We start from the raw sequence: 19888 nt of genomic DNA on the forward strand, positions 1-19888 counted from the left end.
CTCTGGGAATTCAAGTCTTGGGGAGGAAGCAGCTTGCCTTCAGCTGCCAGCTCTCACAGCTACCCACTGACCCTGATGGAACTGGCAGCTTCCTGGGCACGTGCCCAGTGAACTGGCATGAGTCTGTTAGCAGGAGTGAGTTTCCCGTGGGCACGCCAGAAATCGGGGGCAGAACAAGAGGAATGGAGCAGGATGCAGAAAAGAAAAAGGCCAAATTTCTCTAAGCCTGAACCATCACATTTGTCTTTGCTGTGGTTTTAGCCTGGGGCCCTGGCTAGGTCAAATCCAGTGATCCCAGCAGGTCCACAAGGAACTCTCACAGGCCAAACAGAGAGAAGTCCCCTTCAAGGTGACTGCCAGGTCACAGGTGGACTCTCCAGGTCAAGACACCTGCCTGTGCCCAGCGGGCTTTCTCACCGGCTGCTGGTCTGAACATGCCCTCCATGCCTTCCACATATGATACAATGAAGAGATCCTGCAGAAAACACAGGCAGGGTTGGGTGCATGGTGGCTTTGGTGACTTTTCTCAGGGACACGTGCACATCTGGATGGGGACACACACTGGCTGGACTGAGATGTACTTGTTGTTCCAAGCAGATGCCATTTGGATGAACACTCACAGTAAGGACCAGAACTACCCCTGTTATTCCTGGCTCTGTGAAGGGTTGTCTCCTTGGAGCTGCCTTCCAAAGAGGTGCCACAGGTTGGAACAAATGTGAGTTAATATAAGGATCAGGACAAAATCTCTATAATTGGAATATCTGGGGCTTGGGAAGGAGGGGGGATTCTCTCCTATATTACTAGTACTGATAACTGCTTATTTTGGGATGAATATCTAGGAAGCAGAGAAACGCATGCCTGAAAAACAGCAAACAAATAAATTGACTGAAATTCTGTGAAACTATAAATGGAACTAGAATTGCTCCCGAGAATTTGGGGACATGAAATATAAGACAAGAACATTTATTCTGTCCACAGAATATACAGCTTGAATACGGGCTGTCCTTGTCTCTGAACACAATGTCTGAATTATTTAGTACCTGGCCTTTCTATTCCAGCAATAGATGCACTCAGAACTAATCTTGTCTGCTTTTACTTTCTTTTCTTTCATTCTATCTTAAAAAGACTTGTAATTGCTCCTATGTATTATTTATTGGAAATACCATGCTTCTGTAAAATAGCTGTGGGTGGAACAGGCTCTGTAGGCACAATTTGAACCTTGTATTTGGAATAATTGTCAGGAAGAAAGAAAATAGGTTGCAATTCAATACATAGGGCATAAACATGTAAAAAAAGGAAAAGAACATAGAGTTTCCTCTATTTGCCAATGGATTACTGTGTTCTGTGCCATAGAAAACCTGAAGGGAATCATCAGTAGAACTGTGCTTAGTTGCATCCTTTATTCTGGCTTTATTTCTTCCTTTTTCCTTTTTCCCTTTCCCTTTCTTTTTTTTTTTTTTTTTTTTAGAAGCAGCCTTCTTCTGTAGCATGTGAGGGAGTGATGCAATCAAAGACTCCATCACATCATATTTCAAATGCTCAATTATTCACTGAATGGTAGGGTCTCCACCTTGCTTCCTGTACCTATATTTTAATTTACTTGAAAGAAATTACAGTGCTGTGAATGCCTGGTCAGATTAAACAGATGTGTGTCACAGCTACCTGCCAAGTCTCAGGGAAGATGAGCAGCAGCAAAGGCAGGAGAAACAAGAAAAGATCAAGACACAATTCACTTGACCCACAGTTATGTCTAAAAATACCAGCTATACTGATCTCAAAGGAGAGTGAAATATGGGAAGGAAGGTTATTCCAAAATGGTGAACAAGCAGATCAAGGATTTATTTTAAAAAGTTAAGAATATGGACAAAAGGATAACCCTCAGACAGCAGCACACACATCAGGGTGTGAAAGCAGTGCCCTGAAGGACCAGAATCCACTGCATATTACAATTCTCTTTTTTTTATCCATATCCAGAGAGCTTTCTGCCAATTTTGCACTTACAGACTGGTTTTAGAAAAGATCACATGTGAACATAACATATGCTGCACAATTTTATTGTTGAATCTTGAGAAAAAAAGGCGTATGCAAGTCCTTATCACTGTGTTTCAGTATTTAAAGGGTGGTTACAAAGAAGATGGAGGATCCCTTTTTACAAGGAGTCTATGGAAAAAATGAGCAGCAATAGGTACAATATACTCCTTGGGAAATTCTGACTGTGCACAAGGGGATAACTTTTCACAACAAGAACAATCTGCTATTGGAATAATCTCCCCAGGAGAGCAGTGTGTTTGCCAGCATTGGGGGACACTTAAGATTTGGCTGCAGAGGGTGCTGAGCTTCTTTTAGACCATGCTTTTGCCTTGAGAGGTTGGTTGGACCAGATGATCCTCGAGGTCTTTCCAACTTGGTATTGCACAATTGTTAAAACCTGTCTCACACATCCACAAGCTGCATAAATCTTGTGGAGGCTCTCGGTGCCAGCCAGCTCTGTGGGTTAACAATAGGAGAGACATTTATCACCGAGGTATCTTGCAAAATATTTTGGAGCCTTTGCAATCCCATGCAGCCTAAGTGAGCGGAACTCCTTGTGTTACTTTATTTCTCATGCATCTTCCTTTCTGTTAAAAGATGGAAAACTGAAGTATCTTGTCCCCAGAGGAAGAAATATGCCTCTCAGTGACCAACTGACCAGAGAGTCCCTTCCACATGCTGTGCTGAACTTCATCCCCAGCAATGCTTGTGACGTGGAGCTGTCATGTGGGGATTGCTGGGGAAACCGCATCTCCCACAGATGCATTAAAAATTCCCCTGTGGCCCCAGGGAAGCAGGAGTGAATCCCATTTCTGTCTCAGATAAAGGTGGCTAGAGAGCAGCTCTGCCTTACTGCTGTGAGGTGAGCTCTGCACACCTCTGAACAGCCTCTTAGGAGCAAAACCCAACCAATAAAGAGGGGAGATAAATACTGGCTTTGCTGGGACTCTGCTGGCTGTCATCAGCCGCTCTTGCACAAGCGAGTCTGGGAGTTGTCACAGCAGCACATTTTTGCCTCTGGCATGTAAAGTGCAAGGGATGCTGTCTTGTTAAACAGTTTTCTGTTCTTTTAGGGGATTTTTGTACCTCCTCAGCCACAAAGGACTGACTTTGCTTCACTTAAAAAAGTTCAAATGTCGTAAATACTTTGATGTAAAGTATTTTATGGATTTTGGCCTCAGGAATGGCATTTTGACTCATTGTATTTCAGTGAGACATTAAAAAAGCATGCTTGTGCGCATTTTTTTAAATTGCTGTTATCAGTTGCACAAAAGGTAGTAAAAGCTGATGAAAGAGTGATTTGTTTTCTACTTTTTAACGTAAGACTGGCAGAAAAATCGTTGTCTTGTTGCTCAAGAGGCTTTCAATCCCCACCCTTGAGCTGTGATTCAGCAAATTCTCAGCGTAACCCTGATCTGAAACCCGGGTTCCTCCTTGTCCTGTCCAGGCGGGGGTGGATTTCTCCTAGACAAGCCAATGAACAGAAGCTCATTTATTTATTTATGTGCTGAGGAGGAAACTTGCTCCACAGTCTCTCCACCTCTTCCTGCAAAATGTTAGCTCTCTTTCGCACCAATCACTTCGGGTCCTGAATGAAAACAAGTGAGCAGCAGCGGAGCTGGGGTGTAGAAACTGCTGTGTTGAACATCACTCCCTGACTCTGCTCCACACCTCATCAATAATCGCTCTCACCTCACTTGAGCTACAGAGAGAAGCAAAAGCCGGCTGCCCGCGTTTCTTCAGCAAACCTAAGGCGCTCTTTCGGAGAGGCAGGACTGAGCACTCTGTTCGTTTCTGACCTCATCGAGGAAATACGCTTGCTTGCTATTTTTTTTTTTTTGGCTGCTTTTCCCCTCCCTCCCCCCCCAGCTGCGGCAGTATCTTGATGGGGAAGCTGATCTCCAAAGGCTGGCGGAAAAGAGATGCTCGAGTTATCATGCTGGGGCTCGACTTTGCCGGCAAATCCACCCTTCTGTACAAACTGAAGAGCGGCCAGGCTGTGGAGACCTGCCCCACAGTGGGATTCAACGTGGAATCTCTGCAAACACCCTGTGGCATATCTTTCACCCTCTGGGATGTTGGCGGACAAGACAGCCTGCGGGCCAGCTGGCCCAACTACCTGGAGGACATCAACACCCTCATCTTCGTGTTTGACAGCACGGACATGTCCCAGCTGGCCAAAGCAATGGCAGCACTGGAGGAGGCCCTGAGCCACCCCGGCATGGCTGGCATCCCTGTGCTGCTCCTGGCCAACAAGCAGGACGTGCCAGGAGCGCTGGCTCCTGCCAAGCTGGGGGAGATGCTGCGGCTGGGGGGGCTGGCAAAGCACCGCTGGATGCTCCGGGGCTGCAGTGCCCACAGTGGCCAGGGCCTGCAAGAAGTCCTGGCCATCCTGGGAATGCTGCTGCGGGGCTCAGAGCAGAGCTCCTTATCCCAGGAGCAGCCCATTATGGGGGTGGCAGAGAGGAGGTGAGCTCCAGAGCAAAGCTGAACCGCAATGGACCCTTGCCACTCACGGCTGCCAGCAGGTTTGTCACGGAGGATTCCAGCCTCCAGGCACCCCCTACAAGGAGCAGAGCTGAAGCTGGCACACACTGTGAAACACCCAGCTCCTCGCTGCCAAAATCCACCAGGAGGATCTCTGAGCAACACTTCCATCATGGAGCAGTTTTGGCTGCATCTCTTGGACTCTCATCTCTGCAGCTTGTCCCACTGTCACCGTGTTCCACTCATCCACCGCTCGTGTGAGTCCAGAGGTTCAGCGAGGATGTTTTTTAACACTTATGAATTATAACAGAGGTGTGTGCAAGGGACAGAAGTTTTCTTCGTGCTTCAGCTCCCAGCCCAGATGCACCTTATCCAGATGGGATGATCCCCACATGGGGGGAGCTTGGATGTGCCCCTTGCTGCTTCTGTCTCAGCATGAATCACATGTTCATTGGCTGGGAATGCAGGAAGGCACTGAAAGGAATGGCTGATCGGGAGCAGCGTAAGCTCGGGAGTTCAAATGGTCAAGCAACTAATTGGTTTTAGTGTGGCATGTACAGGTATAATAATCTTCAGGCCATGGAAGCAAGCTGGGATTTGATGGCGTAGTGCAGTTCAAGGATGTATGTATATTAATTTATGCTTTTCTTGTAATGGTTCTTTCTTTCTCCATTCATCATTTTTATCAAATAATTATTTCATGAAAATGGTCCTTCATTTTCCTTGGATTATGTTTAAATATAAAGAAATAAGACCTGACTTCAAGCTGCTTGGAAATATGTCTCTATAGCCAGTCAACCTCTGAATATCCTCATGGTGGTCTGAACAGCCAAGACAAAACCCTGTCTCTCAGACTTTTGAAACTGCATGAGACCACTCCACATGCATTGGTTGTTAACCATGGGCAACTTTGGGCACAGGCAGGCTGGTGACCAAAGATGTCTCCACACTCAGCTGTGTCCAGGACAAATGAAAACCTGGCAGCTCTCGGCAGGACCAGGTCCCATGTGGCTGTGATGGTGTTTGTCCAAACCTGCTCAACCTGCCTTTGGAAAGACCTATAAAATGTGTGCCAAGATTCTGTTAGCCAGAGCTAAAATTAAAATACTTCATAGTCCCTGCTTCATTACTAAATGAATGTGGGAGGGATGGGATTCAACATTTTTATTTCTGTTTTCCATTTCTGTTTCTATTCAGAAATCAGCTACTTTCAAGGAATGGTATACTCAGCCTAGAAAAATCAAGGAGAAATACACGGCAAAATCCTCTTCTGTTCATAGCAGAGCATTTTACAGTTGTTAAAGAATTAATTGCCCAGCTGTTACTGGTGCTGTTATTAGCCACACTTGGTAGACGGCAGCAGCTGGAATAGAGAGCTCAAAGTCACAAAGAAACAGAATCAGACATTTATAGGAAAGTCCCAATAAAATAATCCTTCCCAAGTGTTTCAGCTGCATTACTGTAGAACTACTACGGGCTATAAAACAGTCCTGCAGCATCTTTGTGGCCTAAGCAACCACAGTTATAAGTGTATTTAAACAGCACTGAATCATACAATTAATTACATGACCTGTGTGCATGGTGAGGAGGACAAAGTCACATCCTCAAATCTTTGCAGGTGACATAAGCTGGCTGATCTACCTCCAGCTTGCTGCAGGTGGTCGTTTTTTGCCTCAGCACACAAGGCTCCAACACACCTGTTGGCCATTTTGGACAGGTGTTCTAGAGGCACAGCATGAAAGGTTCTGTGCTGCATTGACATCCCAAAAAAAAATTGTCCTTGTTGAGTTTGCTGGTGTTTTGGTCTTGTGTCTCACATGGTGCTAAACAGAGAACAGTGCATTAAGGTAAATTCAACAGAGTCTGAAAGGCTGTTATGGTGATGTCTGCATTGGACTCTAAAGGATCGTCTGCTGGTAGCTAAAAGAGGCTCTGAAGCCTTCCCATTTTCCTGAGTGTTTTTTAAGCTCTTAAAAAAAGATAAAAAATAGGCTCCTCTGGCAGCAAATAGAGGTAACTGCCAGACTTTGGTAGACATCACCAATTAAAAATGAAAACAGCAAGGTAGGAGGTGGGGAAGAAAGGGCAATGGGAATCCTGATGAAGCAACATTCCAGTTACTGAAATTGTTCTCACTTCCCCTGAAGCAGTCATTTGGCAAAACACCCCATCTCATGGGGCATCATGTGATTTACCATCCTTGTTTTCTGGGATAAGGCTTTTCTGGACACTGGGTCACATTACTCAGCCCATTTTATGCCATTGTTCAGAGACTGCCAAAACAATGATGGGTCATAACATTTGAAATAACAACACAGAGTACTTCTAATACTTCTAATGATTTCTCTTTTCTCCTGTTTTGGACAGCTGCTAAAACAAGTCAGTCTAATGAACACTGCACTTCTCTAATCAAAGGCTTGCAGGACACTCACCCAACAGCACTTAAATGTTTCGGTGTCAAAACTCCTGCCTGGCTCAAAGGGAGCAGCATGGCAGTCTGCAGGAAGCAGCCAGCTCGAGGGAGGGAAGTTTGTTACCTCAGTCCTGGCAATTCTGCAGGAGAGCTCCTGCCACGTGGAGATATTAAGCCCTAAAACACCTCTCCTTATTGATTTCAACCAGGAGACAACCCTCAAACTTAGTTTCCATCTTCCTGGGCGTGTGATCGATGTCACAGTCTCGGCACTGATTTACAGAAATAGCACTGCTTCTCTCTGAATAGCAGGTAAAAAGAAAAATCATTTGAACTTTGTTTCAGGTTCCTTACAATTTGAAGCATCCTTCAGGTTATTTGTCCTAGAGCTCACTCTGGTTGCTCAAGATCCCTTTTTAGAAACTTTTGCAGATGCACTCTGGTGTGCATTAACCTTTATAGTGATATCAGCAGAATCCATAATTGTGCATTAATCTCCTCAGCCACCCCTCCACTGAGATGAGCAGTACAGGTAATTATCTACCCTTGGTTGGAGCTGTCACAGCAGCCTCCCTGCCCATCCCATTAGCAACTCCAGCCCCTGGGCCTCCCATCACATCTCTGTTTTGCAGGGATCACTGCAGTGGGAGTTACCACCATGTCTTGCTGTTTTTTCGAGGACACCAAGATACCTCATTGCTCTTTCACACTGTTTATGAAAGGACATAGCTTACTCCTCACTGATTTATTAACTTTTCTGTGGAACTGGTTTTTAAATCAGCTTCCTGAGTATGAACCCAGCACAGATTTATTTTTTAATTCTCATCAAGAAGTTTTCCATCCACCTCCAGAGAACAGGAAAGCAGCAAACTGGGGAAAAAAAAAGGCGAACAACCAACATTAAAATCAGGAAGGACGATTCATCTTTTCTTCTTCACCAGCACAGGAAGGGTGACTCACCTTTTCCCTGCTCTCTTCACAGCTTCCATGTTTCAGCCAGTCCATGGCACTAAACAGTTTCTACTTTGCACAGTAGCTGATTTCTGCTGCTGGCATTGCTGCTTTATTTTCAGATGCAGCTACGTGCCACTTGTCCTGCAGCTTCTGGTGGAGCTTCCCTGATGGGTTTCAGTATTGCTGAGTGGGATCAGAGGGGAACCATGAGATCCCAGGGCTGCAGGATGAGGGCATGGATGGTTGCCAAAAGTATTCAAAGAGGGAACGGGCAGGCACAGGGTGCATGAGAGGGATCTGTGACCGGATGTAAGACCGGGAGGGGGAGTGTTTGGGCAGCAGCCCAACCTGGAAAACGCTCAGGGGAAGAGAGGTCAGTAAGAATTTCTTCTAAGGCTACAAAGAGCTTTCTTTTCAGATACAATATGGAGAAAAAATATTCCAATCCCTCTTTTTTTTTGTTAGCAGACAGACTGTATAATGCAGTGAAATGTCTTAATTTTTGGTTAATACACCTAATAGCTGTAAATTCTTTCTCTTAAAGAAACCCTCAAATACCACCTATAAAGATTGCCCACAGGTAACTCACCAACAAAAAAACAAGGAGCAAAACCACATGAGAAGCCATCTCTTAAAAAAATCAAAACTGGTGCCAAATGGTATTAAAAGCCGGCCATGCAATAATGATTAAGACAAATGACAAACTACTGTTCAATACATCACAGGCTTCAAAGGTTAATTAACTGGCCTTCATCTAAGCTTCCCCACACTTGATTTTTCTCATGATGCATTTGCTTGAGTGAAGCCCTGAGCCTGCCACCTGGATATTGTTAAAAATGCCAGGTGAAGGCTGGGGTTTGGGTTAGGAACTCAGTGATGCATCCATGGCCAGGAGTGCATCATCCCCCATCTCATACTTCACACAGTGTGACTTGCATAAAATTCCTGCCAAAAGTAAAAAAAAAAAGGATAATTAACCAACTGCTATGACCCAGACCTGACAAGTGTATTCTCCTCTGCCTGTGCTCCACCTGCCTCTCTGGGGTCAGACCCAGAAACAGAAACTTCTGCTCCAACCGCAGCAGGACACTTCTCCCCTCCAAAGTTCTAATGCTGTAAGCCAGACCAGCACTGCTGGAGTCTGAGACACAGAGTGTGTGCCCTTGATTCTGATGCTTAGCTCTAAGATCCAGAAAAACACTGAATTTCATACATCATGAAATTGATGAGAATGTTTTCATGGTGATACTTGTAAACAATTGTTAAAGCTAAATAGAAAAAGCCAAAAGTGTGAGTGTGTAGATTGGAAAGATTTCTTAAGTCACTGGGTGAAAAAGTTAAAGTTTAGAGTTTAAAATAGTTTAGAAAGCAGAAGACAAGATGGAGGATTTAGTGTTGTTTCTTTTACTTCTTCTTCATGTTATTCTAGAGCGTTTTGGGTAATAGTAGGTGATTGGATAGAAAATGCTGCAGTGCAGTACGCAGGTGTTGGGTCATTGGGTCATTAAGAAAAATAATATACATGTCTATTGTTAATTAGATAAGAATGAGTATAAAGATAAAAGAACTGCGTGGTTCGAGGTTCGGGGCCATTTTGTATCTTCAAAGGCCTAAGTGAGCCACAAGGCCATTTTGTACCATCAGAAAGAAATGAGCCAGATTGCAGTGAATTGAACTTGTACAGATAGTCTGGAGAGACTTGCCAAGTTTTGTGATAACATCCTAATAAACACGAGAAACAAGATCCTAACGAGCTTTGGAGTTTTTGTCCTGACCCCAAGGACTGTGATAAGCAGGACTCCCCGTGAGGGAGTATCCCCAAGGAGCTCAGCTCAGAGAAACTGAGAAATCCAAGAGTGAAAAGAAGTGCAGAAGAAGCACAGCAGCAGAATCGAGAGAGAAAAAAAGAAACAAAAAAGAATTTTTTAAAAGTTACACAGCACCATCAATGTCTTGTCTGCTAATTGCTGTGAGGAACAATCTCTCTGGAGCTCTTAGAGCTGACAAACTGCTCTTTAATTCTTCCTTACACCTCAGATTTTTATTAGGTTTTTTTGGCCTGTGCTGGCTGGACAGATTTGGATGTGGCAATGAGGGGTTTTTTCCAACAGGCCACAGCTACTGGCACAAAAAAAACCCTACTTGGTGATCGTGGCTCTGCAGCAATGCTTTGCCTTGGGCATAGGGTAAATATTTATGTTTTAACCAAACAGTGGTGGGGTTACAAAGCCACTGGTTTCTGCAGAGAGACAACAAAGTCACAAGGGCCCATGTGAGGTTTGATAATGGTGGGAAAGGTTTGATAGTGGTTAGGAAAGACTAAACTGGGAGTTTCCTGGGGAAAAGCAATACCAGCTGAGAGTTGGGGCCCTCGTTTCCTGAGCGATCAGGAGAGAGTCTGTTCTGCTCATAAAGACACCAAATTTTTGACAACACTTCCCAGTAGTTCTTTTGTTTAATAATGGTGTAAATGAAGACAAGTGCTAAAAGTCCACCCTTCAACACAGCGCTATTTTCAGAGACATGAGGTTTGGGTCAGTACAGGGCTGGAGCACTGCACCAGCTGTATGGGGTCAGTGCCTCAGGGTGGAGCTTGCTCCCCCCTGTTCCTTGGGGAAGGCCAACACAGAGACAAAACATGACAGACCATTCCTGAGGATGCTCCATTTCTGCAGGATGGGGCGGACCCATCACTAGCAAAGCAAGGGAAGCTCAGCCAGGAAGAGCAGCAAGCATGGGAAAATAATCCTGAGTCTTCAGAGCTGCCCTGGGAAGAATGGGCATGATGTCCACCATGCTCCTGAGGAAAAGCAGCTCTGCAAAGACAGCACCTGGAAATGACTGGGAGGGTGGGGAACACCCTCCTGCTGGAGATGGCTGCAGGCAACCCCAGGCCTTTGGGTGATACAGGCACCTTAGCCTGGCAGGAAGGTGCTGGCTTGACCCCTTGGTTCCTCCAGGCTTTCTTCCTTGGAGAGACCTTTATTCTCCTGTATTTCCTCCCTGGGAAGAAGCACTTGTGATTTACTTCAACAAGACAGCACTCTATCTTAAACAAAAAATCCAGACGCAGTTTTTTTCTCTTTTCTGCACCCTACCTTTCTTCCACATCATAAAAACACTCACATTGCTATCTGTTCCCCCAGCACCATCAGCAGAGGTAACAAATGACCTTCCTGTACCCTTCCCCTGGCAGAGCTGAAGACCCCCAATGGTCACCTCCACTGCTGCTCATGGGAGCTCATGTGCTGCTGGAGGCAGGAAAACAGCTGGAAAATGGATCCTTAGAGAAGTAAGTCTCTGGGAAAGATGAGGGCCTCATCAGAGAGAGAAGCTAAAAATGCCACAGAATGGCTTCTGACAGGCTGTGCCTTGCTTTTGCCTGTCACTGGGATCAGCAGCCTGTGGACATGCGGTCCCTCACCGCCCAGTCCACGGCCATGCAGGAGCATCTCAGCCTCTGCCATCTTCCTCTCAGGAGATGCATCCTCATGGAATTATTTCAGTCTCTTTGGTGCTGGAACTTAATGGATCTCCTCGCCATTTCTTGAAGGTGATGTGCCCCAGGAAAGAGCTTACGATGGCATGCCTGCTGTGAGTTTTGAGACTGCATGTTATACCCATGATAGAATAGCAGTATAAATCAATACAGCTGTTAAACCCCCACCAAAACAAACACCCAAACCCTAAAAAACAGGAACAGCACAGGAAATTTCAGGTGCAAAACAAAAGCTAGGTAGCCTCAAGTCAGTTGTTTAATTCCAGCCATCTGCTTTATAACCCTAAGCAACTACACACCGAGTAAGGAGCAAATCACGTGCAGACCAACTTTCTCTGGTGTAATGGAGGGGGACAGCCTGACTTGGAAAGGCAGTCCCCAGGCACAGAGCCTGCAGCTGGCACTGACACCCACCCTGCAAGGAGCTTTTGCTTCTCTGCCACTGCTTTAGCTCTTGCACAATCTTAGGTTGGAAGGAACACGGATGCAGTTCAGCAGCCTGTTTGTGTTATGATTTTCAAGGGGGCAGAAGAGAGTCCCCAGGTCCTCAGGGTTAACACTTTAGTGCTTGCAGTGCTTCTCTTTGAGGAGGTGACTGGGACTGGGGTAAGAGCAAACAAAGGCCACGAGGAATACTTGTTCTGTTCTTGCAACTGGAAGCATAAGAAGCAGCCCCAAGGTTACATAAAGAAAAACCATGGACCTCAGTAAACTTCCATTTCTAAACATGCAGGACTCACATTTGGAAATTTTCTTTCCAATCTTTAGGGGCCATGTCTTTCTTCTATTAAATTTAAACTAATACACAACTGAGGTGAGTAAAACTCCTACAAAAAATCAAGAGTTTAGATGCTGACTAAAATATCAAATACAGAGAAAACTGTGACCTTTACAAGAAGCGATTTCTTCCCTTTCCAGCAGTTTTTAATATTTCAAGAACAGACCTCTGGCTGAGTTCACATAAAAAACACCTCTCTGGATACAGATAGCCACACAAAGCTCAGTGCAAACACTTGGCTCTGTGCTGCTGACAATGAGGTTGTGTTTAAAACCCCAGCAGTTCAATAGCAGGGAGAAAGGAACACGCTGCTGCTGCAGGAGCAAGATGCCACCTTGTTAATTACTCCCCTTAAAGGAGAAAAGGACTGGGCCCTTTTCTCACCAAAGGGTTAAATATTTCAGCACAGAGCCCTGAAATTTAAGAATTTGAGACTGAGATTAGGGAGCTGGGAAATATTATCACTAAGTATCCAGCACATCCAGCTCCCTGTAAGTGTTCACAAATGAGCCCTTTGGACAGAATTTTTTCCATGTGAGATGCAACATTTTAGCAGCAATTGAAACAAATACACATTAAAAAAGGGGGGGAGTGGGGGTTGGCCTCTTTTTTAAAAAAAAATTTAATATTTGTTCTAAATTGGTAAAGGCAGTGACTGAGAGATCTGAAACAACTGAAAGAGCACTTTTCTTTTGACAAAGCAACACATTTTTTAAAATTTGCTACATGTTTGGCTTAAACATGAGAATTTGACAAGTCCAAACGCTCCCTCTACACCTATCACCTCCTGCGATTTATGTGCTGCCGTGCTTAACATGACAAAACCTAAGAGCAGGCAAACCACTCCTAGAGAACCTGTGTCAAATAAATACTCTCACTATTACTGGGCCAGATGTCCTGCAAGCTGGGATCATTATGGCAAGAACAGAAGGAGTTTGTCCCTTATTTTCAATGTTATAACATGCAGGCAATATGCAGATTTCAGAGAGCTCTGCTGGGACATTAAAATATGAAATACAGGGGAAACCAGCTGCAAACTGCATCAGATAGATAGGAACAGGGATGGGTCTAATCTCAGGGCAAGAGCTGCAGCTTCCCTTAAGTATTTCTCTGCACAAACCTAGAATTGGACTTGTTGGAGCCCACTAGCAAAGTATTTCAATTTTATCCTCCCTCTTCACATACAAACAATTTTGTATGGGTGATCATCTGTCTCCGTGAATTAGGGTTAAAAACAAGCAAATAAAGTGGCTGAAAATGATCAGCCTGCAAACAACAGATGCAGATGTGGGCTCCCTTACCCTTCATTTCAGCACGTTAAAAATATCCAACCACCAGTTTTGCACAGGACCCTGCTTGGGAAAGAGGATGGTTAATCCATGTTCCACACCTTTGTGTGTCCCTGGAGCCTATTTAACGTAGGGAGCAAATGGACAATCAACTTCCTCCTGCAGCTCCCCCACCGTGTCCAGGTGTCCAGAGAAAAGTCTCCCTGCAGGCCATCTCAATCCTTCACAGAACTTGCCATTTTTACTTGGAGGTTCTGTGGTGACATTCACCTGTTCTACTGCTATAGATAAAGGCAGAGAGCAGCCTAAAAGCTCCAACCTTCATTTTAAAACCAAAGAATTACGTTATTAACATTCTTAGGTGCGATACACAAGGTTGCGATGCCTCCAGCATCAAAACCTTACAATTAAAGTTGGAAAAAACCAGCTTTTATGCTCCTTTACAAACTGGGATGCTGCTCAAGAAAGCTGTATCAAGAGTGCACTTGAACACGAAGCTGCTCGTGTGCCTGCAGCAGCAGCTGGGGAGCTGTGGGGCCAAGCCAGCAGCACGGAGCAGACCTGCCCATTACTGTTTCTGTGGCAGGATGATGCACACACAAACCAGGATCAGGGGAGCAGAAAGCTGCTCTAGCTCCTAACTCTGCATCTTGACACGAGGCAGTTTTCCTGAGCAGCCTAAAGTCATGTCCCAGCCTGAAGCAGACCTGTGCAGCTTAGGCAGCTCCAGCTCACGCTGCTGTCAAGGTGACAGTGACAATCATAACAAACCCCTGCAGCAAAATCTCCCAAGGCTTTGCCTGTTGGAGCCCACAGTTTTCTACTGATTGGGTTTTTTTCCATTTCTTCCTGAAAAGGGCTTCCTGATGGCTTGGCATAATTTGTTGTCCTACATATGTTTGAATAGAAGCATAATTATGCCACAAAGAGGAGTACTTTTTATGCAACAAAATAGAAGGAACACAACACATTGCATTTGGTGGAAAGGACTAGTTTGAAAGACATTCAGAATCTAGAGGGCATTAAAGAAGAGCAAAATAACAAAGTGGACCTCAACTATCACTGAGCCCACTGAGATTAAAAAAAAATCGATTAAACACCTGCCTGTCTGTGGCTCTGCTTATTCATTTCTCTGTTTAGCAGATCAAGCAAACCAAATGAAAGTGTCTGTACTTTTACAAGTATGGTGAAACATTAAGATATCATCTAGGTTTTACTCTTTCTAAATTAGAAATGTCTTAAAATAATGCATTCGTTAGTCCAACAACGTAGTGTCTTTCAAGTCCTCCAGGTAGGATTTAGAGGATGATTAACAGGTTGCAAAAACCCAACACAGTTCAGTTTGTCATCTGAAAGCTGAAGGAACCAAAGGGATTAAACAGCTTTTGGAAATGGGAATTAGATTCTTATGAAATCTTTGTCTTTTATATCCCCATGGACAAGCATTTTTAAGATTTAAATACAGTACTGGAAGCCCATCTCCATCTCCCACCCATGGGGAGAGGGGTTTCTCCAGGTGGCTCAGCCAACCGACACAGAGAAAGGATGGCAAAGCCACAGCTGCAGTCACAGGCACCTTTCAAACAGTTCAAGTAGTCTCCTCCCACTGGTGCTGTCCTGTAATTAAAGCAGGACTGTACTAATTAGGAGGCTGCTGGACAATGCAAGCCTCTGACAGCGCCAAGCTGTTCCCAAGCAGCACCCCAATGGAGTCACTTGTGCCAGGGGGAGGGACACTGGCCATGAAAGGCTGTCCAGCCCAAGGCCAGTTTTGGTGCACACTCCCAACCCACACTGGGCAGGAGTTGGGCCCCCCTTGTGCAGCAGCATCCTGAGCTTAAATGGATGCTCAGTCAGCAATCACCCTCACACCAGGAGCCTGGAAGGTTTCTGGAGGTGGAAAACAACTGTGGAAGTTCCTTGACACACTTGGTTCACCGTCACGCCTTTGAACTGAAGTCATTATTTCAATAATGACGTGGAACAGCTGCAGCCCACTTACCACAGCCCCCTGTACACACCTGGGAAACATCTCCATACAAAGTATAAAACTCCGTATCCAAAGTTTCAGAGATGACTGCATTAGCTTACTTTATTCATACTTGTAACATACTTCAAACTTTGATGCGGAGTTCTGCTAACTAATATCTAGTCAAAGACAAAAACCCCTAAGTCAATCCATGAAGACTAAGCAGTTCCATAACCTTCAAAATAAGTTCTTGAATGTTGTATAGTATTTGATAGCAGCTTTTTATTGGTTACAAAACCTAAGCCCATATACAAAATTAGGAACACATTTAGATGCCTCTTTGAAAGAACGTTTTAGTCTATTTTAACTGATAGTTTAAAAAAATAATAAAAACAATGCAATTTTAAACACTGTTCTGAAAACGTAAAAGTGCAGCAATATACTTTGTTTCCTTTATTAACTATGAAATGGTGCAATCCCAATCAAAAGCTGATAAGGTCACAGCAGAAAGAACTGAGCAAGCACTTTGTCCTGCCTTACCCAGTTCTCCGATGTTCACTTTTATCGTAATGCATTGAGTGCAAGAAAAAGATCGAATCTTTACAGTAGAGGAAAACTGTTGTTTCAGTATCAATTTGTATGTGATGTCTAGAGTAACAGTGAGTGTAGGCTGAACCGGGTATGCATCAGTCTATATGGCATACAGGAGACTAGACTGAATTAGAAGGGGCGAAATATTTGTTCACAATAACATCTGCTGGAACTCTAATTTCACAAAAACTTTGTGACCTTACCTAACTTTGACTTTTTATTGTTTAGTTTTTTAGCGAACACCACACAGTTCCAAGATTTTAGACTATAGTGTGTGAATAGGATGCAGTTACCATATGAAGCTTCAACTCAACTTCTGGGAAAAGAAAAAAGGCACAATGAACTTCAACTCAATTTTATGTGCACAAGAGTTGAAAAATCTGAGCCACCTTAAAGAGAAATTGATTCTAAAATTTATAAAACCTATAAATAATCAGAGGCCAAACCACTATATTAAAACAGATTATCTAGCAAGTAAAAATCTTGCAGTTTAAACATACGCTTGTATCCAGCTGAGATACAAGACAACTCACTCTTTAAAGTGGCTCCACCTTGGCAGATATATATTTAATGAATGCACACCTGCTATGTGTTGTTCATCAGTGGAAAAACAGCTGATCCACAAAGCTCTGATGGCATCTGTCCTTATCTTCATCACAGTAAATACAACCCACATCCAATAACTAAATTAGTTTAGATTTTTCTATCCCTTCACATCAATGCATTGGGAAATTACACCCAGTAAACAACAGCAACAAAACCAGTTTGTGTGATAGCTTACAGAATTTCAAAATTACTGATCTTCGCCCCAGCAATACCAAAATCCCTTTGAAAGTGACTGGGTCAGGCGATTTTCCAAAAGCAATGACTTCACATACCTTATATAAAGTTATTTAATGTGCGCTGCACATCAGGTTTACGCTGAGTAACGGCAGCTTCGATACAGCCTCACACATCAACCAGTTTGTATGTTTTTAATCACATGAATAAGATTTGAGACTAACTTGTGAATTATTCTTCCAATACTCCAAGAATGAAGCTTTTATGACGCTTCTAAGTAGTTGCTGGTTTGTTGCCAACCACATCATCATAAGCACTGGTTACTAAGTAAAAAATAGTTTAAGACTAAATTACAGTAAACATGAAAGCTCCACAGTTTAAACCCAATATAAATCAACCATATCCAATTATCAATTTAAAACAGAAGATATTGACTACTGAAAGTTGAAAGCAAGATTCTTTTTAAGTAATACATTTTTGGACAGAATTTTTTTTCTACAGTCTGGGACTCTTGCTTTCAGCTTAAACAGAAGTTCAAGTCCATAACAGGTTGTAGCTCAGGTAAAATACCATGCACAGCATTTGATTACTTCAAAACAGCAGGAACACACAGGCTGAAGTGAGTGGTCAAATAGGGCTCGCTGTTCTCAAAAATTAGGTATAATGGCAAAAGCTTTACCAGTCCAAATCTACAGTTCATTCTCCAACCCTGGTTTCTGAGGCAGTTAATGAACACACATCAATTACTGATAGCTGAAGTAGTTTTTTTGTTTGTTTTAAACTTAAGTGTTTAATCAATTGCCAAGTGTTGTGTTTTTATAAGTTACTTTTATTTCAGTTTCACCAATGAAATTCATTTGGCTTGCATTTTTGAATCTATTCTTCCACGTAAAGTTTATGAAAATATGTTTGTGGAGGACGATGATGGAGGCTCAGAGCAAACTGGGCCCCTGTAAAGTCTTCCAAAATGTATGCATCATACCAAAGTGTCTTGATCCACAGCGCACCATTTTCCAAAGAAGCTACTTTTCCGTGGAAAGCCAATGTGCCACCACTATGGAATATTCTTAACAAAACTGCAGATTGCGGTTGTCAGCATGTGGCACCAGGAAAAAGGCAAAAAAAGGTAGTTGGGACTGTTAAAAAGAATTCTGAAACAGTTTAGGAGATCATGCATATGCATTTACAGTCCATGTGATAGTGATGTTTGGCAACTGCAAAGTGACCAATACATGGCTTGCTTTAGAAGCATCAAAACGAAGAGGCGTGTGTGTCTTGGAGCCTTTTGTTTCTTCACTTGGTAGCCATCTGGTGGTGCTTCGTACTGGTGTGGGACAAGAGAAGCTGCACTTTTTTTGAACTTAAAAATTAAATTCTTTTGTTTGAAGGTTGGCTGTTGGGTCGAAGTTGTAAGTACCTCCTTGAGTGGCTTCAGGAATGAGACTGGGGTCTTCATCAATCTGTAAAACACAACAGCACAAACACATGAGAGGGCCATTTCTTGCCTGATTGGGTATACACAGAAGAAATTCACAAATGTTCCTGTTTTCTTTGTTTTAATATTATTGCAATAAAATCAGATCAGTTTTTCCAAATCAATTCCGCAAATTTGTTTAAAAAGAACAACACAACCTGTTCTAATACCATTAGGGAAACAGAAAATTGTAATGGTTAGGGACAGCGCGCTGCTGTTTGGTCAAAGCAGTTGCTATTTTAGCTGTGCAGTTTAATTTTCAGTGCCAATTTTTAGTACTTCTAGAGTTGGCTAATCACTAGGTGTGGATTCTAAAATTAGTTTTGTACTTTCTCCCATTTTCTTTCAACATGAAAATACATTTTTAACAGCAGCTGATAGAAATACTTATATAAAGCTTAAAAGAGTTCTTAGAATCTCCTATCAGAATTTGAAGAATTTAGAACTACTCATTTCAGAGCAGTTTTATATAGGTCTCATAAGCACAATCTGAATTTGCTTTTCAACCAGAAGTACTTCATTGCACTATGGATACAGAGTGAAATGGATCAGCAGCCAACTTCACCCAGCTTCCTCAGAGCTGTTAGAATTTAGGTATTTACAGCCTCAAGGAATAGTAAATAACATGGTCAGTAGCAACAAAATGCACAACTTCAAACCCAACCCATCCTCCTGCAATCACCAGCTGCACTGATCTCTGAGCCTCATTTGAGACCGTGTCATTCTGAAGCAGGAAAGAGCCCCTGTGTGTGGGGGGTCTGAACACCTTTCTGAGACCTGGCCTCGCAGTAGTGCACACATCAGAACGCACTCACCTAAAATCTCTCTCTACTTTGGATGACGCTGTCTAAAACAGGGGCAAGAGATTAAGGCCTTTTGTGACAGTAATGATCTACACATCATGCCCAGACTGAGTCTGGTTTCAGAATGTTTCGCAAAACCTTTTTGTTTTGATAAATTAGCACTTCTGCCTTCTGCAGGGATACTACAAAGTAACCCCACCTAAGCTCACCTGCCTTTAACACAAGAAACTGAAGTCAGGAAGCTGTTAGTGCTGTGCTAAAGTACAGGCTGTGCACTTTACAGGGCTCAGCAAAGGAACAGATGGGATTAGCAATGAAGGGACATCAAGCAGCAAGCAACAGCTCATGAGAATACAGAAGATCCCACAAATTGAAAATTATTGAGTCCTGAAGTTAGAGCTGGCATTTGGAAAGCTCAATTTAAGAGAAGGACTGAAAACATAATTTTGCCAGGCTGTAGAACTACAGACACCCTGGACAGCCTAGAAAAGATCATTTGTCTTTGACTGCATGTTGAAGTGCTCCTCAGGAACTCACAAGCAGCCAGTACCAGGAGGAGCTAGAACCAGAGGGTCAAAATACCTATTCTGTGTGAACCAAATATTGGATGGTCTGGATCAAACAGCTGCAGAAAGTGCAGAAAGTTTTGATGTTTTTTGATCTTTACACTGCAGAATCCAAACTGAGCAAACAAAGAGCTGAAATACAAAAAATTATCTGAAAGTAAGGATCCGCTGCCCCTTGCAAAGACTGATGTACAAGAAAATAAAGAGGAAAGAAAATAAAAATGAGAGTCAGAGAACTGTTTAGATTCTAATCA

General features: G+C 43.4%; 2 protein-coding genes across 4 annotated transcripts in view; one reads left to right on the forward strand and one right to left on the reverse strand.

Annotated features, from left to right (window-relative positions):
* Positions 1-1481: 1481 nt before the first annotated feature.
* Positions 1482-9629, forward strand: ARL11 (ADP ribosylation factor like GTPase 11). The gene has a single exon (XM_015618373.3). The coding sequence runs from the start codon at positions 3917-3919 to the stop codon at positions 4502-4504; it is 588 nt and encodes a 195-aa protein (XP_015473859.1). The 5' UTR covers positions 1482-3916; the 3' UTR covers positions 4505-9629.
* Positions 9630-15516: 5887 nt separating this feature from the next.
* KPNA3 (karyopherin subunit alpha 3) overlaps positions 15517-19888 on the reverse strand; it is a 46112-nt gene continuing 41740 nt past the window's right edge. For all 3 annotated transcript variants that reach the window (XM_015637647.2, XM_033514884.1, XM_015637618.2), the window contains one exon: positions 15517-18251. In XM_015637647.2, coding sequence (XP_015493133.1) covers positions 18153-18251 — 99 coding nt within the window. In that variant the 3' untranslated portion in view covers positions 15517-18152. The remainder of the gene's footprint in view (positions 18252-19888) is intronic.

The sequence above is a fragment of the Parus major genome, chromosome 1, assembly GCF_001522545.3.
Source record: "Parus major isolate Abel chromosome 1, Parus_major1.1, whole genome shotgun sequence".
In the NCBI taxonomy this organism is placed as follows: domain Eukaryota; kingdom Metazoa; phylum Chordata; class Aves; order Passeriformes; family Paridae; genus Parus; species Parus major.